General features: G+C 39.2%; 1 protein-coding gene across 3 annotated transcripts in view; it reads right to left on the bottom strand.

The window, feature by feature from the left end:
* The window catches only part of lrba (LPS-responsive vesicle trafficking, beach and anchor containing), a 229,719-nt gene that overhangs the window by 202,086 nt on the left and 2,054 nt on the right, over window positions 1-25,579 (bottom strand). For all 3 annotated transcript variants that reach the window (XM_088008919.1, XM_088008921.1, XM_088008927.1), the window contains exons 2-7: window positions 7,926-8,157; window positions 5,200-5,300; window positions 3,934-4,029; window positions 2,260-2,381; window positions 1,770-1,896; window positions 647-766 (exon numbers count right to left, since the gene is read on the bottom strand). In XM_088008919.1, the coding sequence (XP_087865045.1) occupies window positions 647-766; window positions 1,770-1,896; window positions 2,260-2,381; window positions 3,934-4,029; window positions 5,200-5,300; window positions 7,926-8,157 (798 nt within the window). The remainder of the gene's footprint in view (window positions 1-646; window positions 767-1,769; window positions 1,897-2,259; window positions 2,382-3,933; window positions 4,030-5,199; window positions 5,301-7,925; window positions 8,158-25,579) is intronic.

Raw genomic sequence — 25,579 nt, 5'->3', positions numbered from 1 at the left:
TGTGGCATACGACTGACCAAACACTGTTATGAACATGAAGGAGTCTTTATGAATGTTTATGACTGTTGTCATGAAGTGTCATTCGATAAATAACGACAATTTTAATTTCAATAGTTTCTCCCCATTAGTTAATGTTATTAATTTCAGTTAACAAAAATGTTTTCTCAATTTCAGTTTTCATTATTTCGTTACTTTTACTTCACTATAATCAGTGAAATATGATTATAGTGAAATTGTTTCATCGCTCCATACTGTGGGGAAACTTAACCCTCTCAATTTGTGTTGATCAGTGAATAGGAAAGGGATGGAGGAGGAATTTTTTTGTTGTTGTTTAAATGATGAAACATAAAGAGCAGGTTTCCTCTTTTGGTCCCTGAAAGCACAGAATGACTCAAATGTACCAGAGTAAAACAAATGCATCGTTTTTTTAGTTTTATGAAACAAATCTGAACTCTTTAAGCTAAAACTCATCAAACTATGGAACCGTTTGACTGTCCAAAGATCAAACAATTCAAACTTCTTTATAAGGAAATAGTCCACACTAAATACGAGATATGATGTTGATATTTTATTCTGCTGTTCTTCTGACTTTATTAGTGTCAATATTATCATTATTGTTGTGGTTAAAGCCATTAGATTTACTTACGTCGCTGGTGTTGACGAACCAGGCGATGTCTCCATAGGAGGCCAGCTCTCCGTTCACAAAGCAGCTGATTTCACTGTTCTTCCACCGATTGTAGATGTGAACCAGAGTCACCATGTACCACTGCAGCAACGACAACATGTCACACCTCAGCACACATCAGCCGCTCTCACCCGACACATTCTGACCACAGCGGACGAGCAGACAGTTCTAGTTCATTAACCCATTTCCATCAGAACTCGTTCCCCTCAAGGTATCGCTTCACCTACTTTACTTATTTCTCATCTTCTTGCAGTTGTTCAACCACTGAGGTAATGCCATGAACATTTTATAGCTATAGTCTGAATCAACTAAGGTTAGCTTTGTGGATTATCCTTATTTCTGCTTTTCCTCACACACGTCCTGCTCTACGGATGTCTGTGCAGGAGGGAGCAGCATTCATTCAAACATCACTTCTGTTTCTTTTTGTGTCTCTACTGGAGGTTTCTTCCTGTCAAAGGGGAGTTTTTCCTCCCCACTGTTGCTTCGTCTTTGATTGGTATGAGGGATTGTTGTAAAGACAACAACAAGGCAAGCAATTGTCGCCCCCTGCTGGTCCAGGAGGTCTGAGTGCTGCAAGTCAATGACTCAATGCTCTGCTGGGTTTCCTAAGATAGAAACTTCATAAACTACTTTCAATAATTAATTAAGCTCAATGCAATGTTTGATTGATAACTAGGATCGATTAGAATGTATGTGACATCGAATTGAAATGACTTTTTTTGTAAAGTGGATCAGGATGATATATTGTAAATGGGTGATAAAGAAAGAAAATGAATTGAATTGCAGGTTTCATGCAATGTGGAAGCAGTCTGGTAATTCCATTCATTTCAGCTGGATAATCTCACAGGAAGTGAAGTCATACATTTTTCATGAAGCTCAACAGGATTTGTCAAAACAACTGTGGATGACAGATGGGGCTTTGATTTGTTTTATTTTTTTCATTCTTATTTCCAATGGTCTCAATTGTCAGTTTTATTAAATATGAACAATCTGTAGGTTCAGCTCCATAACTGTCCAGAATGTCTCAAATTGGTGCACCGTTGTCATGCAGATGGCAGACTGATCAGTGGGATTCCTCCCGTACCTTCTGTGGTTTGAAGTCGTACTTCACGCAGTGCTGGAAGCCTTTGCCATTTGACTTCAATGAGGTCACTATCAAACAGCCGGCCACAAAGTGTGCAGAGTAGCCCATGCCTTTGCTGGTGCGGAAGCTGCAACGAGATGAACGGGAAACACACGTAATGTTAGGCGGGGCGCTCAGGCACACCTGAGCAATAATCCTGCCGCCTAATCAGCACCTTGATGTGGCTCGCCTGTGAAGTGAGCCGCATCAGCTCTGCTAAGGAAAATTGCTCACTCACATTAGCTGCGTTTCCATTGCACAAATTGAAATTACAAAAATAGATTTAATGGAAACGTGACAAATAAAAAAAACAAAAAAAAACAACCTCATGTTTACATCAGCCAGTTTATAACTCAGCCACTCAGTTTTAGTGGGCTGAGAAGCCCAGGGAGTGCTGTAGGCGACTCCCTCTCCTACAGCAGCTGTAGCAGAGGCAGTCAGCATCACCTACCAGTATAGATAAGGCTTGTCTTTATCCACGTTGATGTTGTTTAGAGGATCCATTCGGATCCACGTGTGGAACGTAAATCCATTCTGGTACGGCCATCTTGCAATGGGGGGTAGAGCTATAGCCTGGTGGAATAAAAATATCAATATATGTAAAAACAGCAGGAGACAAAAAAAATTGGGTCAAAAAAAAAAGAAAAGAGCAGAAAAGAGTATCGGTGTTTGCTAACAGTGCAGGTCAGAAGTTTACATACGGTCAAGGTTAAAGTTGATGGTTTGGGAAAACAATTCTAGAAAATTCTCCAAAACCTGGATTAGTTTTTAGTTGTTTGCTTAAAGCTGCAGTATGTGGCTTTATAAAAAATATTGTTTTACATGTTTGTTGAAACCGTCACCATGTTATAACAATATGCGTCAGTCAGATGATCTGTAGGGGGAAAAAAAGATCTAAAAATAGTCTCTCTCCCAGTGCTAACTAGAAACAACCAATCAGAGCCAGGAGGCGGGTCTTAGAGTTGTCGATCATTCCCTCTCTGCTATAGCTTCTCCCTGGTAGCAGAACCTGTCATGCATGCTAAGGCTAGTTGGCATTGCCACCGATGACGGTGGATAAACAATTTACTTTTAACAGTAAGTCGTTTCTCTGCCACACACTTAGCAGCCAGTACATTAGGTTGACAGACAGCGCTAAGACTCTCCTCCTGGCTCTGATTGGCTGGTTTTGGTAGGGAGCGGTGAATTTTTTCAGACGGCGATAGCAGCACAGGGAGGGTGTGGCAGAGGTCGATATTTTCACAGATTGTTTCATATTATCCGTGTTTCATCACAACATGGTGACGGTTTTAACAAATATCTAAAAATATATTTTTGAAGTTACATACTGCAGCTTTAAAGGACCAGCACAGGAAGTCCTCATGGCTCACTGCTGACCAAACTAACCAGAACCCACAACACAAGTTGGCCTTCTCTACTCAGAAACCAATCAGCAACGACCACAGAACCAAACGCTTTAAAGGCCAAACTAGATGGAGAATTGAGAAACTGGTTTCTACCTCCTTCCTGGTACAATACTTTTACTCATATTGAACAGTTCAACACAGATAAAACCTCATATCTGATAGACTTGATCTCTGTAAAAACATCTAAAACAGTTTTTCAGTCATTAGTCTAAAGCAGGTCAGATAAACACATCGAGTTAGACGACAGATTTCAGAGTCTGAAAGATATGGTTTTAAATTCTTTAAACTAGGAGCCGTTTTCATAATTAAGCTCTGGAAAAGAACGAAGCAGGAAGCAACTCCAAGAGAGCAAAGCCACACACTAATGGAAATGTTTAGGCAAGTAATATTCAGAACTGTTCAAACTCCACAGACGATCAGAGATGAGATGTGACTCATGAGGCCATCGTCAGACAGACTGTTTAGTAACCGACATTGCTACATAAAACCAGACTTTCAGAGCCACATCTTCAACAAACTTTACTTTCATGCAGAATAAAGCTTCTTACGGTTCTCTGTGGTAATGCATCAATTAGAGAAGAATTGAAACTAACTGGAGAATCGAAATGAAACAGAGGGTTCAGGTGGTGACATAGAAGAACCTAAAGTCCAACAATGAATAAAAACGTTAAATTCCTGCCATAGACCCTTTTCGTCATCTGTGTGTGGAGCGTACTTACAGCTGCATTCTTCCCAGGGAAGCTGAAGAAGGAGTCTGGACCGTTCCTGTGAGCCATGTACTTCAGCACCGACAGAAGCTTCACGGCGTGACGAGGCTGAGGACAGAAACCGGCCTGTGAGTTACAATCACTCTGTCACAGGAAAACTAGACACAACATAAGCACAGTCACATGGTTGTCCTGGAAACCAGTATGCGTAGCAACTGGGTTTGGTTTTGTGGATAAAAACACTGAGGTTTACATTCAACTAATTTTAATTATTGCTTTTAAACAGTAATATAAGCTTATATTTGCACCAGCAAAGTTGATAGAGGCAAATTAACTTTACTCAGCTCCTTCAGACTAGCCAGAAGCAATTAGCAAACACATGGCGGACCTGTGAGTCTGCTGAGCTCATTGTAGAAACTACTTCTCAGGGCAATGTTCCTAAAAATGGTTGGAAATGGCATCATGGAGGAGCATTGTTGTGATGACTTCCAGAAGGCAGAGTGTCAGAAAGAGCAGGAGCTCCTTAAAGTGACACAGGCCCATTTTCAAGGCGTTAAACTAAGAAGTCAAATTTCTAAGTCACACTTGATACATACAACATTTTCATAACAGTTGAAGCTAACAGTTACTAAAATGTGTCAAGACATTACATAATACTGAAATAATTTTCCAGAACAACTAATATCCAACCCAGTCTGCTTAAAACTTTAGTACATATCTAAAATAATATACCACAATATTAGTTATTATTCATTTCTAATTAGCTCCACATTTTATTCTGACTAAAATAATATCAAAAATAAGATCCTAATTTGTTTTTTCTAAGGTAAATTATTTCCATAAAAAGTTAATAGTGTAGCATCACTACAGGCCACAAGGAAATAGAAGACAACGCCACAACTTTTGCATTTTAGTATAAATGTCCCTCTCAATAAGGCCCAAAATATACAATCCAGACATGCATGCATTGCTGTTGTTAAAAAGTGGCTTTGAGCCTACTGAAGATTAGAACTGATCAAATCAATAATCTGAACTCAGACTGGTATAAGTCAGAAACCCATTTAGATTGCAGTCATTTTGCTGAGTTTCTTTAAGATCCTGTAATTTATGCAGGAAAAGACTTTGCCTAAAAACAAAGCTACTGTACCTGCTCTGGTTTCCCAGCATAACTACAACAAAAGGATTGGTGTGGATGGAGAATCTAACATAAATAAGGTGATAGATTTTATAGAACATCGTTTAATTCAAGCACATCATCACATTAGGACTCTGACTCACCCACTGGCCCTGCTCCCCTTGCAGCTTACTGAAGAAAAGCTTGAGCTCCTTTACTGTGATGCTGTAGCTGGCGAGCACACCCAACATGTCCACCAGCAAGTCTGCAAAACATGCACGCACGCACGCACGCGCACACACACACACACACACACACACACACACACACACACACACACACACACACACACACACACACACACACACACACACACACACACACACACACACACACACACACACACACACACACACACACACACACACACACACAAGGCAGAGGATGGTGTTTACAGCTGGAAATGAACAGGGATTAGACCTGGCCTGATGAAAACACAGAAACTGATGAGACACAAACTGCTATTCAGGAGTTTTGGAATGAGTTTTATCTTAAATTAGTGCTATCAATCGATTAAAATAGAAACGTGAGTGGTTGATGGTTAGCTATGCTTTATTTCATTTCTCATCAGCCTTGCTTGATGTGACTTAGCCACTGGAGGACAGAGCTGCTCACACTGGACAGAGGTCACTGAGCACCAAACAAACTCCCTCCGGATCTGCAGATGTGCAAAATGCTGCTCTGACACTTGAGACAGAGACTGTACACTGTAACTCAGTCAGCACTGCACTATCAATCAATACGTGCAGCACTGGAAGGTGACGTCATGAGGTCACAAACGGGGGTGAAAAATAAGTCGTGAAGTTTGCTAGAGAATTCCACAAATCTTACTCCGCTGACTCCTCAGTGGGAGGTTGTGTCTTTAGGTGCTTCAGGTGAAATATGCATCTCAGCTGCAGCACGCTTCTAGCAGAGGAGCTGGGGAATTATTGACGCGATAAACACTATCCGGACAGGGAAGTGCTTCCCTGGCCACAAATGAGCTGCCTTTAGAGTGATGGACTTTAAACTCCAACCAGTCGGTCTGGTTCTGGATTTTATTGAGCCAGCATTCATGTGGGTCACTGGTCAGCCTCCGCTAAGGTTCAGCTCAAGACTTTTACCGACACCACATTCAACTAATTCACCCTACATCTAAAAACACGGACACTTCCCTAGGCAACACTGTATAGTATGTCTACTGTTTGTGACAGGAGCATCACTAAGGTGCAGCAACACAAGCTGCTAAGCAAATCACTAACAGCAGTGTGTGGGTACCAGTGCAGCTTAATGTGAAACCAAAACCTGTGAACAGTCTTCACACAGAATGTCAATGATCAATGATCCTCTATGGAGGCCTCAGAGTTTTGTTTAGAGAACATTAATGAACAAACAGCGTCGTGAAGTCAAAGGCTGGAATGATTAATCGATATCTGAAATAATCTTCACCTAATTTTGGAACCGATTAATTGTTGACCGGAGTATAGACATGTTTAAAGTTATTGTTTACATCTGGAAATTTAGCGCACGTGCACAACGCTGGAGGGCAAAAAGATGATTCTTTGACTTGTCATTCATAACCGCGCTGCCAGTAGAGCTATTCTGTTAGCAAAATGAAACCTGGAGATGGAGGTATTACTAATTTAGTGCAGTATTCCACAGGAAAGAGAAAAATAATGCAGAAAAACCTTTGAAGAACGATTCAAAACCACTCAATTTTTTCTCGCCGTCAGCTGTTACACACAGACTCATTGCCATAGCAACTGTCTGGCAGCAACACTAATGTATCAGGTTTTAACACCACAAAACTCACAAACATTTCCCGCACAAAGAACAGAACATTAAAACCGTTTACAGTTTTATGTTTTGAAGTATATTTTATGATTATTAATAAGTGACTGAACAGAGTGGATGTTAATTAGTTAATTCAAACACCTGCTCAACTGATGATCCATCAGATAGTTGGTGTGTGTGTGGGTCGCCTCATTTATTTTTTATTTTTTTAATTTAACCCAAACACACCAAATTCCACAGCACATCCACATGTTCAGGTTATCATAGTCAAGCTAGCATAACTGACCTACTTCCCCCTCTCTCACTATTTTTTTTTTAAACTTATCCTGACTATCTAGTTGACATAGTGCTGATAATTAGTAGCAAAACAACCAGTCTCGTTTTCTTTTAAACATCACCCATACATTTAAGATTTAGCATGTTATGCTGACAACCTGACAGTTAAAACCAATGGAAGTCATCATCTCCTAAGTCATCAGTGAGATGGAGGGTGGGATCTTGCGTGTGACATCACACTGCAAAGTGTTTATACAGATTCAAAAGAGGCAATTTGCTGAAAGAATAACTCAACCAGAGCCATAATTACAAAACTATACAAAATGGTACACATTTTGAATTAAAAATATGAAAAAAGAAAAAAAAACAAAAAAACTTCTGTGTAAATACATTCTGCCCAAAGCTTATAAAAGCAGTTTTAGCTTCACCTGGTTTGGATTCTGTAAAAAAAGAAAAAAAAATCTATACAGCACCTTCTGCTATCCAGTTATTAATCGGTAAACCAAAAATAATCAGATCAGCAGTACACTGTATTGATGTGTACTGAGGTCAAGGCAAGCAGAAAGGCCTGAGCTTTTCACATATTGATGTTAGAAATATGTTTCAACTGAGGACCTTTGCTCTATTTTAGGCAATACAATGTTTATTTTCTTATTCAAAAAGGCACTGTATTTTTTGTTCATTTGCATCTTAAAAAGGTTCAACAGATTCAATGATAATGTGCCAAAAAGTGAAAGTGAAAATGTAGCAATAACAAATAAAAGGACATTTTCCCCCATACCTGCAATCATGCTGTCAGTGGTGGAGATCCTGTGCAGCACCAGCTGGATGAGCTCCACCTCGGTGCATGCCTGCAGGTTCCGCACGCTTTTTTTGAGGATGGCGGTGAAGATGCTCCAGATCTCGGCCTGACACGTGGGCTCACACTTGTCCAGCAGCTCCACCATGCACACAATGCTCTCTGGCTCCTGGATGATGAAGTTCATTTCAAGGTCAAACTGACCGCCGACCAGCTGGAGACGGAAACACACAGAAAAAATATTTAAACACACATTTGCCTGAGAGTCACTGGTCTGCTGATAAAACTGCTGATTAAACAGCTATGAGAGAGACAGAAGAGGAAAAGTTACTTTTGTAAGACGGTGTCTGAATGGTACAGCATTCATAACACCACAAGCACAAATATTGTTCTTGAAAAGCCTCGTCATCTGAAATGAACTTCTTCAGGACGCTTCTTACGTTAAAAAGACTGTATCACTAAATTACACACAGACTCATTGCCATAGCAACTGACTGGCAGCGACACTAATGTATCAGGTTTTAACACCACAAAACTCACAAACATTTCCCGCACAAGGAACATAACATTCAAACCGTTTAGAGTTTGAATGTAAACTCGATAAACACCATCCTGCAGCACTATCCGGACAGGGAAGTGCTTCCCTGGCCACAAATGAGCTGCCTTTAGAGTGGTGGACTTTAAACATCAGTAAATTCAGATGTTTGAATTTACTGTATTGAATTTACTTGTTGCTCCAACGTATGAATAAGATGCCGACGTCTCCCCTGATTGGCTGATAGATAATGAGAGTTAGCGCCATGGCTAAGTTATGAATATATCTTCTCATGTAACAGTTTATATCAGTCACTGCTATATATTACTTATGACTTATCGCATGAACAACCTTATTCACATGTGATTTTAATTTTATTTCTTATTTAGTATAAACACATCAGTTGTATTTTTTCCGATCCTTTGTCTATATTATCGGAATATAGATAAATACTTGCACACATTTGTAACGGAAACGCAGCTACAGAGACACGGGGTCAACAAGAAGCATCAAATGCAGCCGTCAAGCCCGACATCAACAACCAGTGGGAGCAGAACTCGGCGCTCTGCTGTTCCTGCAGGAGGAGCTGGGACGCTAACAGCGGCTGACGCAGCCTGTCAGACTGCGCTCAGGGCTGCAGCGGCGTGCACTCAGGTTATTCAAGAGGAAACATGCAACTGCAGCAGAGATGTTAACCTTCCACTGACATCACGCATTGTTTTCCATATCATGTTTTTTAATAACGTGACATCAGAATAAAAAAGGAACACGTTTCATTTTCCAGATCAGCTGTTATCTTCCAGCTAACCCCGGGGCCCCCAGCTACGACACATGAACTATATAGGTAGCTGTATCAGGGCAGAGGGCCACAGTGATTTACTTATTGCAAAGAGCTGATGTTCCTTTGTGTCTGGAATGAAATGGATGAGCTATAAATGTCATCATCTTTCACGGCTTAATAGCCGCGGCGACATTTTTATTATCTGCCAATGCTAATAGAAAACGATAAGGGAAATAACAACGTTGATGTCAAATTAATAGGGTTAGAATGTGTTCAGAATCCACCCATGTGACAGCAGGAAGGTTTCATTTAATGCAGCCCAGCAGGATGACAGAGGAAGCTACTCCTGTTGCTGCAATTGGAAGATCTGGGAAGACAAACAGTTTATCTCTAGAAAAAAACATCTTAATTTATTCATTTTTTCTAATATTCAGCTACAAGGAATTCCTTTCTGCATATCGAATCCATTCTTTATTTAAAAAGATAAGGGAAATTATCCTTTGAAATTTCTTCCATTGTCTTTTTAAATTTGTGTGTATGTATTCATTTTAGTCACGGCGGTCACAAATCGTCCCCCAGCCGTTCTGAAGGGTCACCTTTGTCCATCATTAGCAGTGATGTTAGGGTGGAGCAACACCCTAACAGTCCAACACACTGAAGTGACATGGACTAGAAACATGAAACTGAATTCATTTCTAATAATATGTGATGGCACAGAAACTGTGGCTTAGTGATATGGTTTAACAATAAAATCTTTTTTTTTCTTCTTTTTTTTTAGATCAGGTCTGATTTGAACTGTTTTCTTTTCTAAAAAGAAAAATTACAAATGATAGAAAACATTTTCAAAAAGTAACTTTTATGTCAGTCATCCAAAAATTTGATTGATTAAATAGATTTAACACCTAGCCCCAACAGAAACCATTGACTAATTTCAGTTTTCATCTGCTGAACCAGGGGCCTGAGGCCTGCAGCTGTCTGCTAAATTGATTATAACTTGATCTGCACTGTCTATACTCGTTTTTTTGATGACGATTCTGTGTCCAACTCTTTGTGACTCATTCAGAAATGACAAACACTTGTATCAGTAAGTTGGTGGTGGACGGTCCCGGGTGCCATGCCCAGCCTCTGGGTGCCGTTTTAACAGAGTAGGTGATGTATGAGCCTGACGCAGCGCTCAAGTTGTTCATCCATCACGTTGGGCTGGCGGAGGAGCGACACACGGGGGGCTAATTGGCTGCTGACGCTGGAGTCGCACTGCAGTGGCAACCAGAGGAAGGGAAGCCGGGATGATGGGGATCATTTCAGACACATTCTGTCATTGCCTGAGAGCAGGAAGGAGTTCTGAGCTGAGGATGAACTGCTCCATGACCTTGGGACACTCTCATGGTGTGAGGGAGTGTCTGCAGAAACCTGACCCTCCTGCTTCTAGAGATGCACAGACATTGATATCTGTATTGGTCCTCATAATGAAAAAAATTTCACTTTGGGTATCAGTGACAATTTGCCCCATCCACACTAAATAGGTTAAATCTATACATGTAATTCTATGATTTGCACTCTGAGCTACATTATGATTTATTATGTATTTTACATTACTTTCAGAATGACTTATTTCACTTTCTGAGCCACTTGAAAGAAGGTTTGTTGCAGTTTATTTTTACATTCAGCACATTTATGTTTTAAAAAGAGAAACATTGGAAGTCAATTTAGCTCCGTTTTCTGTAACGAATCGCATCAGCTGATACTAAAACTCAGATATCGTATCAGTAGTGAAAAAAAGTGGATCGGTGTATCCCTATTCACCACTGACACAAACAAATCTGTCTCATTAATCTCACTTGTTTTGCCTGGGCTTGTCACCCACATTTGAATTCATTAAATGAAACTGAAAAACAACAAACAGTTAAGATTAAAACAGAAGTTAAAAATTTGCATTAAAAAAAACTCACATCGAGATTAATCTCAGAAATTTTCAAGAAAACAAAATCCTGAGTTTGAAAAGTCAAACTTTTTTATAGCAAATTTTCAAACTCAGAAATTTCCAAGTTTTTCTAAATATATACATATTTTTTTTTTCCTGGCAGAAATATACTCTTATTTTTCTATCTACATTGGCCCTAATACACCATCATAGCAACCTAAGAGGTTCCTGTTTTGGTACATTTTGTAAATATGGCTAATAATTTTGGAAAAACAATTTTTATTTATTCAGTGAGGATGTAATACAACTGACAATATTTAAAAATATATATAATATGCTTTTTTAGAAAAAAAAAAACAATCTGCATATTATAAAAAATTAGCCCTACATGTTATGGAAAGACGACTCTAAGCTCAATCAACTTTACATTAATTCATCAATTGATAACTTGCGTCCCTAAAACAGAATATTACAGTTCCACAGAGCCTGAAATTAAAAAGTTCCAAGAGACTAACAGAGTAAAACTTTAGCAATTTAAAACAATAAATCCAGTCATGTCGATCTAATGACACTAATAATTGCGGCCCTTTCAGTGTGATGTCGTCCCGGCCATGTCTGCTGTTCTCCAGGTGCTGCAGCCTGGTGTCCTCCATAGACGGCCGTGTGATCCTGGCAGCCAGACACCAGATCTCCAGGTAACCCTGCCTGCTGCTCTCCAGAGGCCTGCCTGAATTAATCATGGCTGAGCGGCTCAGCAGCCACTGGGTTGAAACACGCGGCACAACAAGCTTCTCCATGGAGAACAACAAAGGCTGCTGATAGGCCGAATGAATCACACATGAACTGTGAGTTAACTTTATCTGAGAGATAAACCAGTCAAACTGTGTTAACTAGCTGCTGCACACTTATGATGACCACTTAGACACATGACACCAGAGCAGATATTCAGCCTTCAGTCTGAGTGAAAATGGGATATTAGAAATAAACAGGAAGCAGATGCTAAACTAGCCCACCTGCAACTAATTAATACCAGAGGTATAACACAATTACATTCATGAATATTTTGCCCATTTACACAAGCATGCAGAATTTTTACTTCTTTTTTTTAACTAAAAGCATTTTAATGTAAAATGAGAAAGAACCGCAGAATAATAAGCAGAGTTATCCTGCCATCGAGTCATTTCTAATCATTTTACATTTAAATGCACAGCCTGACTGAGACCATGCTAATGCAACAGGACCTGAATGTGATTCTGTGTTGAAAATGGCTGGAATTCCTAGGAAGGCTCTGAATTCCTCCAGACCAGCCGCCTGCAGCCTCTACAGGCCAGAGACTCATTCTTCCCCTCAGTCCGGCTAAACAGATCCAGCTAAGGAGCAGCTAATGTTAAACCTTAAAAAATTAAAAGAAAAAAAAAAGACTACTAAAATACTTTTCATATGGAAGATTGAAACTGGTTTAAAAAAAAAATCCAACCTGAGAAGAATTGGATCTAAAGACAGATTGCTGCTACCTTTAATCATTCTGCAGTGGAAATTCAATGCAGTTATTAAAAAAAGAGAAAAAGGAACTGAAGATCTGCTATATTCTGCTTGTGTTGCATCTAGATTTAAATACATTAGTTGCTTCTTAAAGGGATCTATTATGCTTCTTTTCAACAGGTTAGGGATGGTCTATGGTATAGAGAAAACATATTTATTACATTTTTGAACAAAGTCATTCTCTGATAATGAGATTTCACCTGGTCACTGCTGCCTATTTTGAGCTCCTTTCAGAATTAACTGTTTTAGGCCTCTGTCACTTTTATGCAAATAAGCTGCTGCTGACCACGCCCCTTTTCCTCCCCCTAATTCAGTGTTCACACTTGCAAAATGGCTGTAAACAGATGCACAAAGGTGAATGTTTGACTGAGTTGGACCCAGAAGCAGAAGTGGAGCATTCTGAAGAATGAATGATTCAGCAGCAGCGACTTCAAAATCAGGAGGTCTTAAAAAGGGCTCGTTTTACAGACATGAACTTGTTTCCAGAAAACGGATGAATGGTTCTTTTTAGTGTTTGGACTGTTTTTAGTCCAGTAGAGACTCGGATGGAAGAAGAAAAACATCCAAAGTGAATTTTATATAATAAGTCCCTTAAGTTTAACTATTTGTAATATAAAAGAGCCATTGTGGAAGGTTTGAAGACATTTTGTAGTTTTCAGTTAAGTACAAAGATATTAAAATCTAATTTTGCATGAAAGAAACATGCAATTCAGTAAATTAGGACTAAAGACATGAGGACTTTAAATGGCAGCTTATGTAACAAGCCAGAATGACCGCATTCATGTTAATGTGAATTAAAGGAAGAAACCTCTCATGGTGGCAGAGTGGCTGTGCTGCTCACCGCTGGCCTACATTTTCAACAGCTCTCTTAAGTGAAATTATTTTAACAAGCTGTGTCAAACTTAACACAGTTTAGTTTATTCATCCACAAGAGGCTGTGCTCTGCATCAGCAGGGACTCAACACGAGTCGTGATATGACAATATCCAAATATCAATCTCACTAAGCTGCTGATAGACCCTCATGGTTTGGAGAGAAACAGACAGGAAACTCAGCATATGATGGAAGGCACGCTTTAATTTAGCTCCAATATGCTAGAAATACACCAGTTCAATTATTCCATCTTTCAAACCATTTTTAATGACTTTGTACAACTGTTAATTAATCTACATTTTAGAATAAGGAATTTCTCTAGAATTGCAAATCAAAACCAAATGAATTTGAATTTAGAGGAGTAGTTGCTTAATGGAAACAGCAACTTTGAAAAAACCATTTGGATAAAAAAGATTTTTGCGCTAAGATGAGGTGGACTTTCAGCTGTATCCAAATCTGTGTATTTTACAAAATTGATATAGCAGCATCTTTTTCCACATCACATAAACATCCGGATGCCACTACTGGCAGAAACGTCGAAGAAGACGACAGGAAGTAGTTGGAGGATGATGGCGCGGCATGACTTTGATGACTTATCGCATGCACAAAATCATTCATGTGTGATTTTAATTGCATTTCTTATTTCATGGAAACACTGCAACTGCAAGATTGTGTTTTTGTCGACATTAGCAGAATATCGACAAAGTTTTGCACATATTTGAAATGGGGAAAAAAGCTGGTGGGTGCCATTTTCCACCTCTTATAATCAGATTTTTCTGTTCTTCCATTTTGACAAGCCAAGGAATATTCAAACATCTGACCTGAAAGCTTCCTAGGCTGTAGCCAAAACTTTATGATGCTCTATAGATGTGACAAACAGACAATAACTTGCAGTATAAGCATGTGCTCAATTGTAATTAAAAAGTCTAGCAACACCTATAAACCAAAATAAATCAATTACTATGAAGACTAAACAGTGGCAAACTGGGAAAAACAAACCATAAACTCTGATTGTATTTAGAGAACCAAATGTTAGAGTAGACATATACTGACTGCTACATCAAGGGAACTAACAGAGGGTCCGATCACGTTAATACACACACACTATCATCCCATCTAGTTTAAACTGAAGGCTGGCTGCTATTGTCAACAAAAGGAAAAGGCCTCTGCGGAAACGGCCCTCGTTAGACCGAGTCTCAGCCCAGAGGCAGTCACTTAGCTCCAGCAAGTTTAACTCATTTTAATCCTCAATGTGGAGAGGATTAAAAATACTGAATCAAGCTACTGAAACAGGTCGTCCTCTGAGAAAAGACGTCTTTGGCATTGAGAGAAATCAGCACAGATATGAACAGTGCAAAGAGCAGAAAGTGGAAGAATTGTTTTTTTCTTGAGATGAGGACCAGAGCGAAGATCATGTCTTTTTTTTGCTTGCTTACTAGAACCTGAACATATGTGATCAGAGCGTAAGGACCAGGGAGGTGAAGGAGGGAAGAGATAAGGATTAGTCATTAGTGAGGAATTTCAGCCTGAAATGGTCCATGGAGGACCGCAATAAGACTTCAGACATGAAGACCCTCCCTGCCTGCTGGGGGAAATAGCTGCATGTGAAAGGATCCATCTAAGAGATTTAGCTATATTCAAATAACAATGAGTGAAAATGTACAACTCTGCATGTTAGCAGATAAACAGTTTTTAATAGATCCCACCTCTAGTGTCCACTGACTTCATCCATACACCTAAACAACTAAAGCCTCAAAGCCTTCCACCTTATCAGATAGAACAAACATTCATTCAACTTGGTGAAGTCCAGGAGCGTAACGTCCTCACATCAGTCAACGTCTACAGAGTCAGCTGTTCACTATGAGTGTAATAACCAGCGGATTGAATACATCTGTGCTCTGGGAAGAAACTGCCTGCCAAATTCGACACCAGAAGACCAGGGGGAACAAACTGGTTCCACAGAGCTCTGTGCCAAGTGTCATGCAATTGCTCAGAAGTTTGTTGCCGTGTTTTAATCCGCTTCCGCTATCTGGTTTTAGCATCCACAGGAGACGGATACTTTTGAGGAATGTTTATCTGAGACAGTGAGGAATTATGTACATTGGTACAATTCTTAAAGCTGCAGTATTCAACTTTTATAAAGAACATGTTCTACATATGTGTTAAAACTGTCACAATGTCATGACAACTATGACATGAGACAGATAATCTGTGAAAAGATCAATCTCCTCCATGAACTACTACTGCCATCTGAAGAAACTCACTGCTCCCGACCAAAAACAACCAATCAGAGCCAGGAGGAGGGTCTTAGTGCTGTCAATCAACCCTATGTACTCGGTCCCAAATGTGTTAATGATGGAGAAACAACTTATCACAGTATAACAGCTTCAGCAGAACACATTTAAAAGGCTTTAATAATTTATGACATGCTTTGTTCTTCAGTTTAAGGAACCCCAAAACAGAAATCTTTAAATGGATGAAAACAATCCACATGAAAACTGTAATTCATTAACAGAACGTGCCTTCCTGTATTATTCATTTACCAAGAAATTCTGTAGCCTCAAGCCTGAAATCTTGCACTGCAGTAGTGCTTTACAGTAAACCTTTTTGGAACCACAAATCTGAAATTTGCATCATGCCTAAACGTAGTGTTGAAAAATTGGGGAAATCCTGGAATTAGATCCAGGAAGAGGTCAGCAGTAGGTCCTTCCAGCCCAACAGGCTTCCTGAGATTTATCCTGAGCTGTCACTGGCGCTTCCGCTGCTACTCCTAAAATCCTGCTCAACAAAGGAGCTCAGGAGTGGCTGAGAACAGTATCGCAGCTCCCTATGGGTGGACTGGGGGTGGAGAGCAGCAGCATGCTGAAGGTTTTATAACTGTTTGCTCTGAATACACATTTGAATTCAGGTATATTTGCAAGTTAAAACACACAAAGCACTGCTTTGATGGAGAGATGGAGTCAGAGAGCCTGAGCTTTCTTGAAAAATCCAACTTCAGAAACATTGAACTGTGATGCACCAATTTATTCGCTGGTCAATTTATCAGTGCCTAGTTTCTTAATTTCGGGAGATCGATGATTGGCCGATACTTAGACATTAAGTCAATCTTATCCCTGATCTTATCTGCTTCGGCAAAGGTCTAAAAATCAACCACTGTCCTCTTCTGCTCTCCTGTGAGAGAGCTTTGACTGGATGTTCAGTTAACAATAGTCACCCCACTGTTGCCAACTCAGGAACTTCATTGCTATATTTAGCAACATTTTAGACCAAAAAAATGGTACCTGCCAAGATCAGAATTGACAGGCCAGGCTTTTATAAAGATCAGTAATCGGCGAATGCAATGGAAACTCTTTTTTGCATCATGGGATCAACAACGGGGTGCTACTACTGGCAGAAATGACAGAAGACCACAGGAAGTGGTAGGGGATGATGGCGCGGCATGTTATTTAACAAATGTATTCATGTGTGATTTTAATTGCATTTCTTATTTAATGGAAACGCCGCAATTGCGAAATTTTGCTTTGTTGATATCGAAAAATCGGCACTGTTCTGCATACGTGCAATTTCCTTTCAACACACACTTTAGGACCACTTTGGTTCCTTTGCTGCACACACACACGCACATTAAAGTCAGTGATTTGCAGATTTCTACTTCAGACTGGGTTTTAATTGTTGCTCAACTGATTCTCATCTCCTTCTACTATAAATAAGACTTCATCCCATTAGGCAAAGGGGATATTGGGGGGGGCATCCCAGCTACAGAGCAGGAGAAGCAGTTAGGCCTAAAACATCAGATGCTTTCATACTTTCAGCCTCCATGGAGGAAGAGGAGTGACTGTGAAGCTGGGCTGATTGCAGCAGATAACAGAGAAGCAGATAGCATTTCATTCAAGAGTCAGATTAGATTGCTCTGTTGTTGCCACAGAGGGCAGAGAATGCCTAGAGGAACGCCACACACACACACACACACACGCACGCACACACACACACACCACTCTGATCCCACCTTCCTTCACCACTGACGGAGTGTGTGCGAACAAACCCGTCATTCCTCTGACCATCCATTTAGCAGCCACATTTCAAATCAGAATTCATTATCTCTATTTCAAAAACTATATCTAATTTTAAAGAATGAACGTGTCTTTGTAATTCCAGTAAAATGTAAAAAAAGTTTTTTAAAATAGTAAACGTAGATTATTGCTTGATGCTGCTTCAGAGCTATAGTATGTTCAAGAAGCAGGATATTTAAAGAAGCAAAGGAAGCGGTCGGCCTGCAGCGATTCAAGCCTGGACCAGGAGGAGGGTCATCAGAGTTAACAACACAGCAGCCAAACACATGGTGCAAACACTAACACAGATATGAAACTTTAAAAATAGCTCACAATACGAGTCATTCATCTAGAAAACACAAGGAGGAAATCAAAAAGATGAAAACTCCCAAGTGTTTTTCCTCCATTGATACATCCAAACTATATAACTGCAGTTTCAAGTAAGATAGCAACTTAATGGTTTTTAATTTACTTCCTATAAAATAGACCAATGCTGCATGGAATCAAATCTGAGTTCAAAGCAAATATCAATTGATCAGGCATAACATTATGACCAGGTCTAGTTAAGCAGCAAGTGAACATTTTCTCCTCTAGCATCTTAGGAGCTGCAGATCCAGGTCTGCATTGGTCAGGAACCCATAGAAAGGTGCTGTGGTAACATAGCAACAAGATCATGAGAAGAGCTGGACAGTAAAACAAAAATATATATTGTGATGGACACGTGATCAATATCAATTGATAATACATCCGATAGAATATTCAATCATTTCTCTGAATTCCTATCCAGAACCGCACAGCATTCTGGGGGATGTGAGCACAGGAAAGACGTTATCCACTCAACCTCTCACTGGGAGCAAAAGAAGGCCTGAGGCATCAATTAACTCATTCACTCTTTGGTTACCTAGCAACAACCTGATGAGTAACTTGCGCAGCAGCAGTTTCAGGTTTCTTCACTGTGCTTCATAACTGCTTAAAAACAAACAAGGATGTGACGTGAAAACTGAGGATAAAACAAGAAAGGACATGTGACCAGTTTGGAAGTATTTTAGATATTTAATACAAAAAACTAATCAATAGCTATATGGAACTTTGATATTTGTGAAAGCTGGGGTCCAGACTAACAGAGGAGCCACTTTAGCTGAAGGAAATGCTGTAAATTGAGAAAAAGTAAATGAGTGTGTTGAGCTGATTTGCCAGTTTGACTGTGACTTAGATCAGTCAGATGGAAACCATTTTTGCTGACAGCTGCGGTCTCTCCCCTGGCACAGAGCAGAAAGGCTTCAGGAGTGCTCAGGGTTGAACAACAGTGAGCTCCCTTTATTCCATTTCACTGGAGTGTGTGGGATGTGGAGGGTCCACCCAGTGGCCTACACGCCCCACACCTTTAAACCCTGTCTCAGTGGTTCCCACCCACACCTGATGCCTCATTACATGTGGGCGGGACATACTGACCATCATGTTCATGGTAAGACTGTAAAGATACACTGTTTTCACTTCCAATACCAATTTCTGAGATTTACTACAGAAAAACAGAGCTGAATTGACTTAAGATGTTTCGTTTTTTTAAAAACACAGACATAAGTATAGTGAATTACATATTTATTTTATAAAGCTGAACCAGTACATCACTTTTACATCCACCAATATCTTCATAACCTTCAAACATGTAAAAACAACTTTCATTTGTTCAGTCAGTTCAATCTGGAATAGAACAGTCAATGGGAAAAAATAAACTGGCAGGTCGACTGGCTTGTCAAACGTAAAAATAAACTTTCAAATGGTTCAGAAGGTATAATTAGGAATTTTGAACATAATGTAAAATAATAAAGCATGACATCACTCAGAGCACAAAGTATAGAATTGTCACCAATACCCAATCCAGAATTATCATCATGGATCGATACAGATATTAATATTGGATTAGTGAATCTCTAATTTAAAAAAAGGTCATTAAAATGTGTAGCTTGACTGGTGTAGATTTGAGTAGAAAATCTAATTTTTGTTGCAACGGCAGTTAAGGAGTTTTTATGAAGTCACATTTTAGACTGAATTTCAGTCTCTCTTTTCTGAAAATGTGAATGAGGGCAGATTCAATCATAACCCATAACTATTGGTGGCCACAGAAAATAAATCAGAATCAGAATATACTTTACTGATCCTCAAAGGGAAATTGGTTATCTGTGGGCAGGCTACTACTCCCTTCCAAAGTATATAGCAAATATAAGTAATTTGTGATGTAAATAAGATATTTACATCACAAATAATGATGTAAAATTTATAACACAAGTGTGAAATTGCAAGTAATTTAAATATAAAAGTATATATACAAATAAAACATATAAATATAAATGTAAAATAAAATAGACTGAAATAAGTATGTACATCAAAATAAGAAGCAAGAAAATGCATATGCAAGGATGCAACATGATGACAGCTAATATGCCAGTTATGTTACTTTTAACTAAAGCTGCATATTGCTAAACAATCTGAACTGACAGAGATCAACTCTGATTCTAATCAGTACTTTCATTCTTTCCCATCACTCCATGAGCTGTAGTATCTGGTTCATCAAGATCTACATCAGGTGTGAGAGCCAAGCACACATTTGAAGATTTGCTCACATAAAATATTTCAAGTTGAAAAAACTAAATGAAACCAACTTGTTGAGTGGGTTATTCCCTGCAAATCCTGAGCTCCTCATCAATATCACATGAAACTGTGAAGGCGGTTTCATGCCTTCACATTTCTGACTGTAGTTCAGAGATGTGAACTACCTTTTCCATCTCTGACCTTTTCCACCTCATTAAACCACAAACACTGCTGTAGAGTTTGTTAGTTTGATCCTTCCTGTCTGAATACAGAGAACGCAGTGATTAGCTTATATTGTTAACTTCAAACAGCACCACACTAGTTTTACAACTTCCAATGAGAACTTCCTCAACTCCGGCTCAACGTCTGATGGAAACATTTAGCTGATGTCAGAAAGATAAATGTTTTTAACTTTCTGACATCTAGTTAAGAACAGATTAACTTAAAATGTTAATCTGTTCCTGTTTAGTTCAAAACTTTTATGAAAACATGTTTCGGTTTTTTTTGGTGTAAGCAGAACTTAGCAATAGTTCTTCTGAAGGTTGTTTTAGCACAGTGCTGCCCTGAAAACACAACTTTTCTCATCTATTATAATGGAATGATTGTTAACCATCCACATCACAACTGTACCGTTCTTTCACCAGATACCTCTGACATGCAGGCATGCTGTTCTTCACAGGCCTCTAGCACTTTCTGAAGAAACCGAAACAAATGCTACCAACACCCTACAAGGCTGTGGTGGAGGGCATCTCGCCTCATATGGAGCACGAGCTGCGATATGGCCGACAGGGGGCGCTGCAGCTGGAAGATATGGTACTGCTAAGGTGGTGTCCCTCTTTCAAAAAACCCTGTTTTACCTGAAGAACATCAGCAAACAAAATATTTATTTAAGGTAATGAAAGACATCTTGTTAGGACAACTGACCTGTTCAATGGCCTGAAAGGTTAGAGGTCGCACAGCGTCCATATTGGCCTGTTAACTGTACTGGGTTTCTTTATGGACTGTCATTTATGTCCAAACACTGGGAGAGGGCAATACGGAACTGAAGTTTTATCACAATATTTTTTATCTGATTTCTCAATTAATAAAATTGTTATTTGCAGCCTTAATATCCTCATACTTTCTATCCCTCTGCCAGGCATAAGAACAGATTGAACATGTTGATGTGGTGAACCACAGCTATTGACTGTTCAACTGTGGTTCAATCCGCCTCTGTATCGACCAACAACGTCCACAGGTGGATCGGTCATTCAGAAATGCTTACAGTACACAACCCAACATAGACTGACCCCCTCCCTACAGCTTCCCTCATTCAGGGCTTCAGTAAACGATACCAAACCAAAACAAAGCAGGCCTACTTCCTGTGACCCTGTGGGTGGCATTTACATCACATTGGCCTAAACAAATTGAATGCATACCCTGAAACCTGCCTTTCATAACTACTGGCCAGAGAAATGCAAGTATCTCCCCAACAACAAGAAGCCCAATTGATTTTTCTCCAAAGTTGGGACTGACTTGAAATATGTGCACTGGTAACGGTTTTCCTTGGTTTATTTTTAGCTGAACACGTGTGGTGTGTGATTTTTTTTTTCTTCCGAGCCACAACTGAACAATGACAAACTAGGTAGTAGTGTAAAGTAGGGCACACACCCCCTCAGAACTGGCGGTGACCTTTTACATCTATACCAGTCATCTGCTGTAGAGTTAAATCAATAGTTTTGTTAGAGCAGGGAAACAGTTCACTAACTGCCGATAGAATCCAGTGTAAAACTTTAGATATGGTGAAATGTGATTTTAATTAAATGTTTTTGTGACAAGAGAAGATGGTAAATACTGTATAGGGCTGTTCCTGTTTACTCAGCTTGGTGAAGCTGGAGGCAGGTTGGGCTGAACTGGGATGGGCCTTCATTAGGCAACACCTGAGCCGGTGGAGCATTAGACGAGGTGCATTAGATGGAACCGCAGAGCCGTTCGGATCCAGGTGAAGCAGAACCAAGGAGGTGCAATAGTGTGCCGTTTATGGGATTAAACCTAAGTTCTCAATTATTTTCTGTCATTTTATTGTTTGAAGTCGTGAAATAGTTCCCAGGTTCAGTTTATTAACTCAGTTTGTGACATGTAATACAGACTGCTCTGATTCTCAAAAGAGGAAAAAGTGTAAATGATTCACTGGGTTGTTGATTTTCTACTACAGCATATGTGGGGCAGTGTAAATAGAAGAAAGGAGTAAATATTCACCAAAAACCATAAAAATTTCTGAGCTTCAGAAGCCAAATAACTGCTAGAAAGAAAAAAATCTGAAATTTTGAAGATCTCAGAAATTTTCTAAATAAATAAATAAATAAAACACACAAGGAAATCTCAGAGTTTGAAAACTTGAAAATTTGCCAAATAAAACTCAGAAATAGTTATTAATCTCTGAATTTTTTTTTTTGGATAAAACTTTGAATTTTGAGTTTCAAAAGTGGAGAATTTTCGACTTTTGAGTTTCAAAAATTGAAAACTTTTTGCAAACGGCAGAGAAAGGAGATACATTTATAAAGAGGGAGCAACACTGATTCTTCTTCTGTGGCCAAATCAGTGACTCCCAGCACAAACAAAGCCAGCTGTCTAATGAATTTGCCTCCTGATGTTTGGACCTCAGCCCAAGTGTCAAGTCATGAAAACTACCGCTGTGGTGAGCCTCACACACAAATAACCTACAGCAGAAAGCATGATGCAACGAAGCATGCATGTAGGAGGAAACAACGCAGGAAGGATCCAAAAGAAGGTGAAGACAGCAGACAGAGACAAGAGGAAGGGCATGGAAGGATGTTTCACAACGTGAGATGATTTATGATATTTTTGAATGATGGTCCTTACAAACTTTTATTTGTACAGGAATTACGCTGAACTTCAATGTTGAGAACCACCAGAGCTTAGACCAGTCTACATTTTTATCATATCTTGTGTGGAATAGATTAGAAACAACAACGGTGAAACTGATGTTAACCTGTCACAACAAGCAGTAAAAAACTAAAAGGAGTTCGAGAACTTTTATTCTGATTTGATTAATAGCTTTGGAATAGAAATTCTGTTTACAGACATGTCATAATCCATTTCATTTTAGGTTTTGGTTGTGTGTGGGGTTTTATTTCTACGTTGTTTTTGGTCATTTAGTTGAGGTAATTTGGAGATATTTAAAATATCTTCCGGATCCAGTGTCAAGTGTTCTTTACAAAATTATAGTTTATTTATCTACGAGAGCAAACTTGCGTATTGTGCCATTTTTAATATGTCACTTGAAACTGGTCTGAAAACATTATATTTATCACAATTATTCCTGGGACAATTTATCATCCAGCAAAATGTGTTATCACGACAGGCCTGTGTGTAGATGTATAGTGTTAAAATAATATATAAAGAATATATTCTTTATAATATAAAGAAAGATTAAAACTAACCAATAATAATAACATACTGTACAAGACAGTCGCATAAAAATAATGTGCAGTAATTAGAAATATGAATACTGGACTCAGTTGGATAAGGGATGTGAAACTGAATAAAATGATTTTTTTGAAAAATCTAGATAATATGCATATAAAATTAACTTTAAAAAAGGCATATTCTACCACAGCCACTCAAAGCTCACATGCTGATGATGCAAACAAGCTGAGGTTGACTAAACCTAGTATTTTATGTTTTCATGATTTAATAACGGCAGACTGCTTGTCATAATGAGGCCACAGCCACTTGAAGACAACTGCCTGTGATTCATTTGTCTCCACAGTGGGAGTCGCAGTTCACTTAATGACTACAGACATGGAGGACGAGGCTCCTTCTCTACAGGGCTCCATTGTTTGGCAAACGGTGACGAAGCAGTTCTGCAGGTTTCCACCTTCACCTCTCCTCCCGCCTCGACAGCGGAAACTCTGCTTGAGCATGCTCCGTCCCTAAATGCCACACTTCCTAGTTGTGGAAAGCTCCATTCATTCAGTCAGTCTCACGCACGTGGACTAAGGTCGCTTTACAGCTCGCTATCAGACAAACAGAGCTACCCGATCGGTGACCTGTGAGGGCACCTGCTGCGACTGGCCACACAAAACATCTGCAGAAGCTTCTCTAATCTAACCTGTAGTTCCTCCTAGAAAGTGAAGCAGTTCTCTCCTCCAGTTCTGAAAAGTAAAATCCACTTCAGCTGAACTATAAACTATGCAGATTTCTCCCAAAGCATAAGCACTCTAATCTGCCATTATGACTCCCAGGCCAGCAGGGGGCGCACTCCAAAGGGATACAGGCATCGACAATTCACATTTTTTGTCATTACATTTATGAACAATGGGTCTTGATTAAAATTTTCATCAATGTTTATAATTTGCTACAAATGTAGATTTCATAAGCATTTAAAAACTAATAAATGGAACATTTGTCATGTACGCTCACAATGTTTCTGGTTCATCATTACTTATGTTTGTGTAAAACATTTTTTTTTAACTTTTTACAGTTTGGTATGAGACATAATCTGTGGGGAAAATAAAATGGATCAAGCTCCTCCGCCTTCTCTCAGTGCTAACTAGAAACAGCCAATCAGAGCCAGGAGGCGAGTCTTAGTGCCGTCAATAACTCTCCATGTGATGCTGCTTATCCTCCCCCCTCTTGAATATCTTGAATGCTAAAGCTAGTTAGCATGCCCACCAACTACGGTTTTCCTGTAGCGATAAGTTGTTTCGTCATCTTTAGTACTTTGAGCAGCGAGAACTAGAGGTTGATTGACGGCGCCAAGACCATCCTCCTGGCTTTGATTGGTTGTTTTTGACAATTTTAACAAATATGTAAAAGACGTTTTTTATAAAAGGTGCAATATACATAGAGCTGTAATTTTTTCAGTCAATAAGCGTTCTGCTCTCTTTAGTTTTTCATTGCCATTAGCAACAGAGCTGGGCATAATTGTTGAGGTTTTAGGCAGGAAAAAAAATAACTCAGATTTTCCAGAAGATTAATAGAAATTTTAAATCAACTATTTAATGTCTCCCACCACCTAAATTTAAATGTAAACAGTCAACGGAGTGGATGTGTGAGCACACGCTTACTTCACTGCACAAGGTCTACCTTTCATCAAAAACATTTCAGAAATTCCCTTTTATATTGAAAATACTGTAAGTAGAACAAGCTTTTGTTTCGTGGCAGAATTTTTTTCTGTGAAAACAGTAACAAACATCACCTTTGGACTGCATATGACTGACATTTATTCTAACCACTGAGACGCATAAAATCTCATCAGAAATCTTGTTTGCTAAACATCATACAGATCTGAAACTTTTTAATTATTTGAAAGTTTCTATATTCCCTTTTCAGGTTCAATCCT

Source organism: Poecilia mexicana, unplaced genomic scaffold, assembly GCF_051168715.1.
Source record: "Poecilia mexicana isolate PSO_F unplaced genomic scaffold, ASM5116871v1 scaffold_2, whole genome shotgun sequence".
Taxonomy (NCBI): Eukaryota; Metazoa; Chordata; class Actinopteri; order Cyprinodontiformes; family Poeciliidae; genus Poecilia; species Poecilia mexicana.
This window is presented reverse-complemented; position numbering and strand designations above follow the sequence as displayed.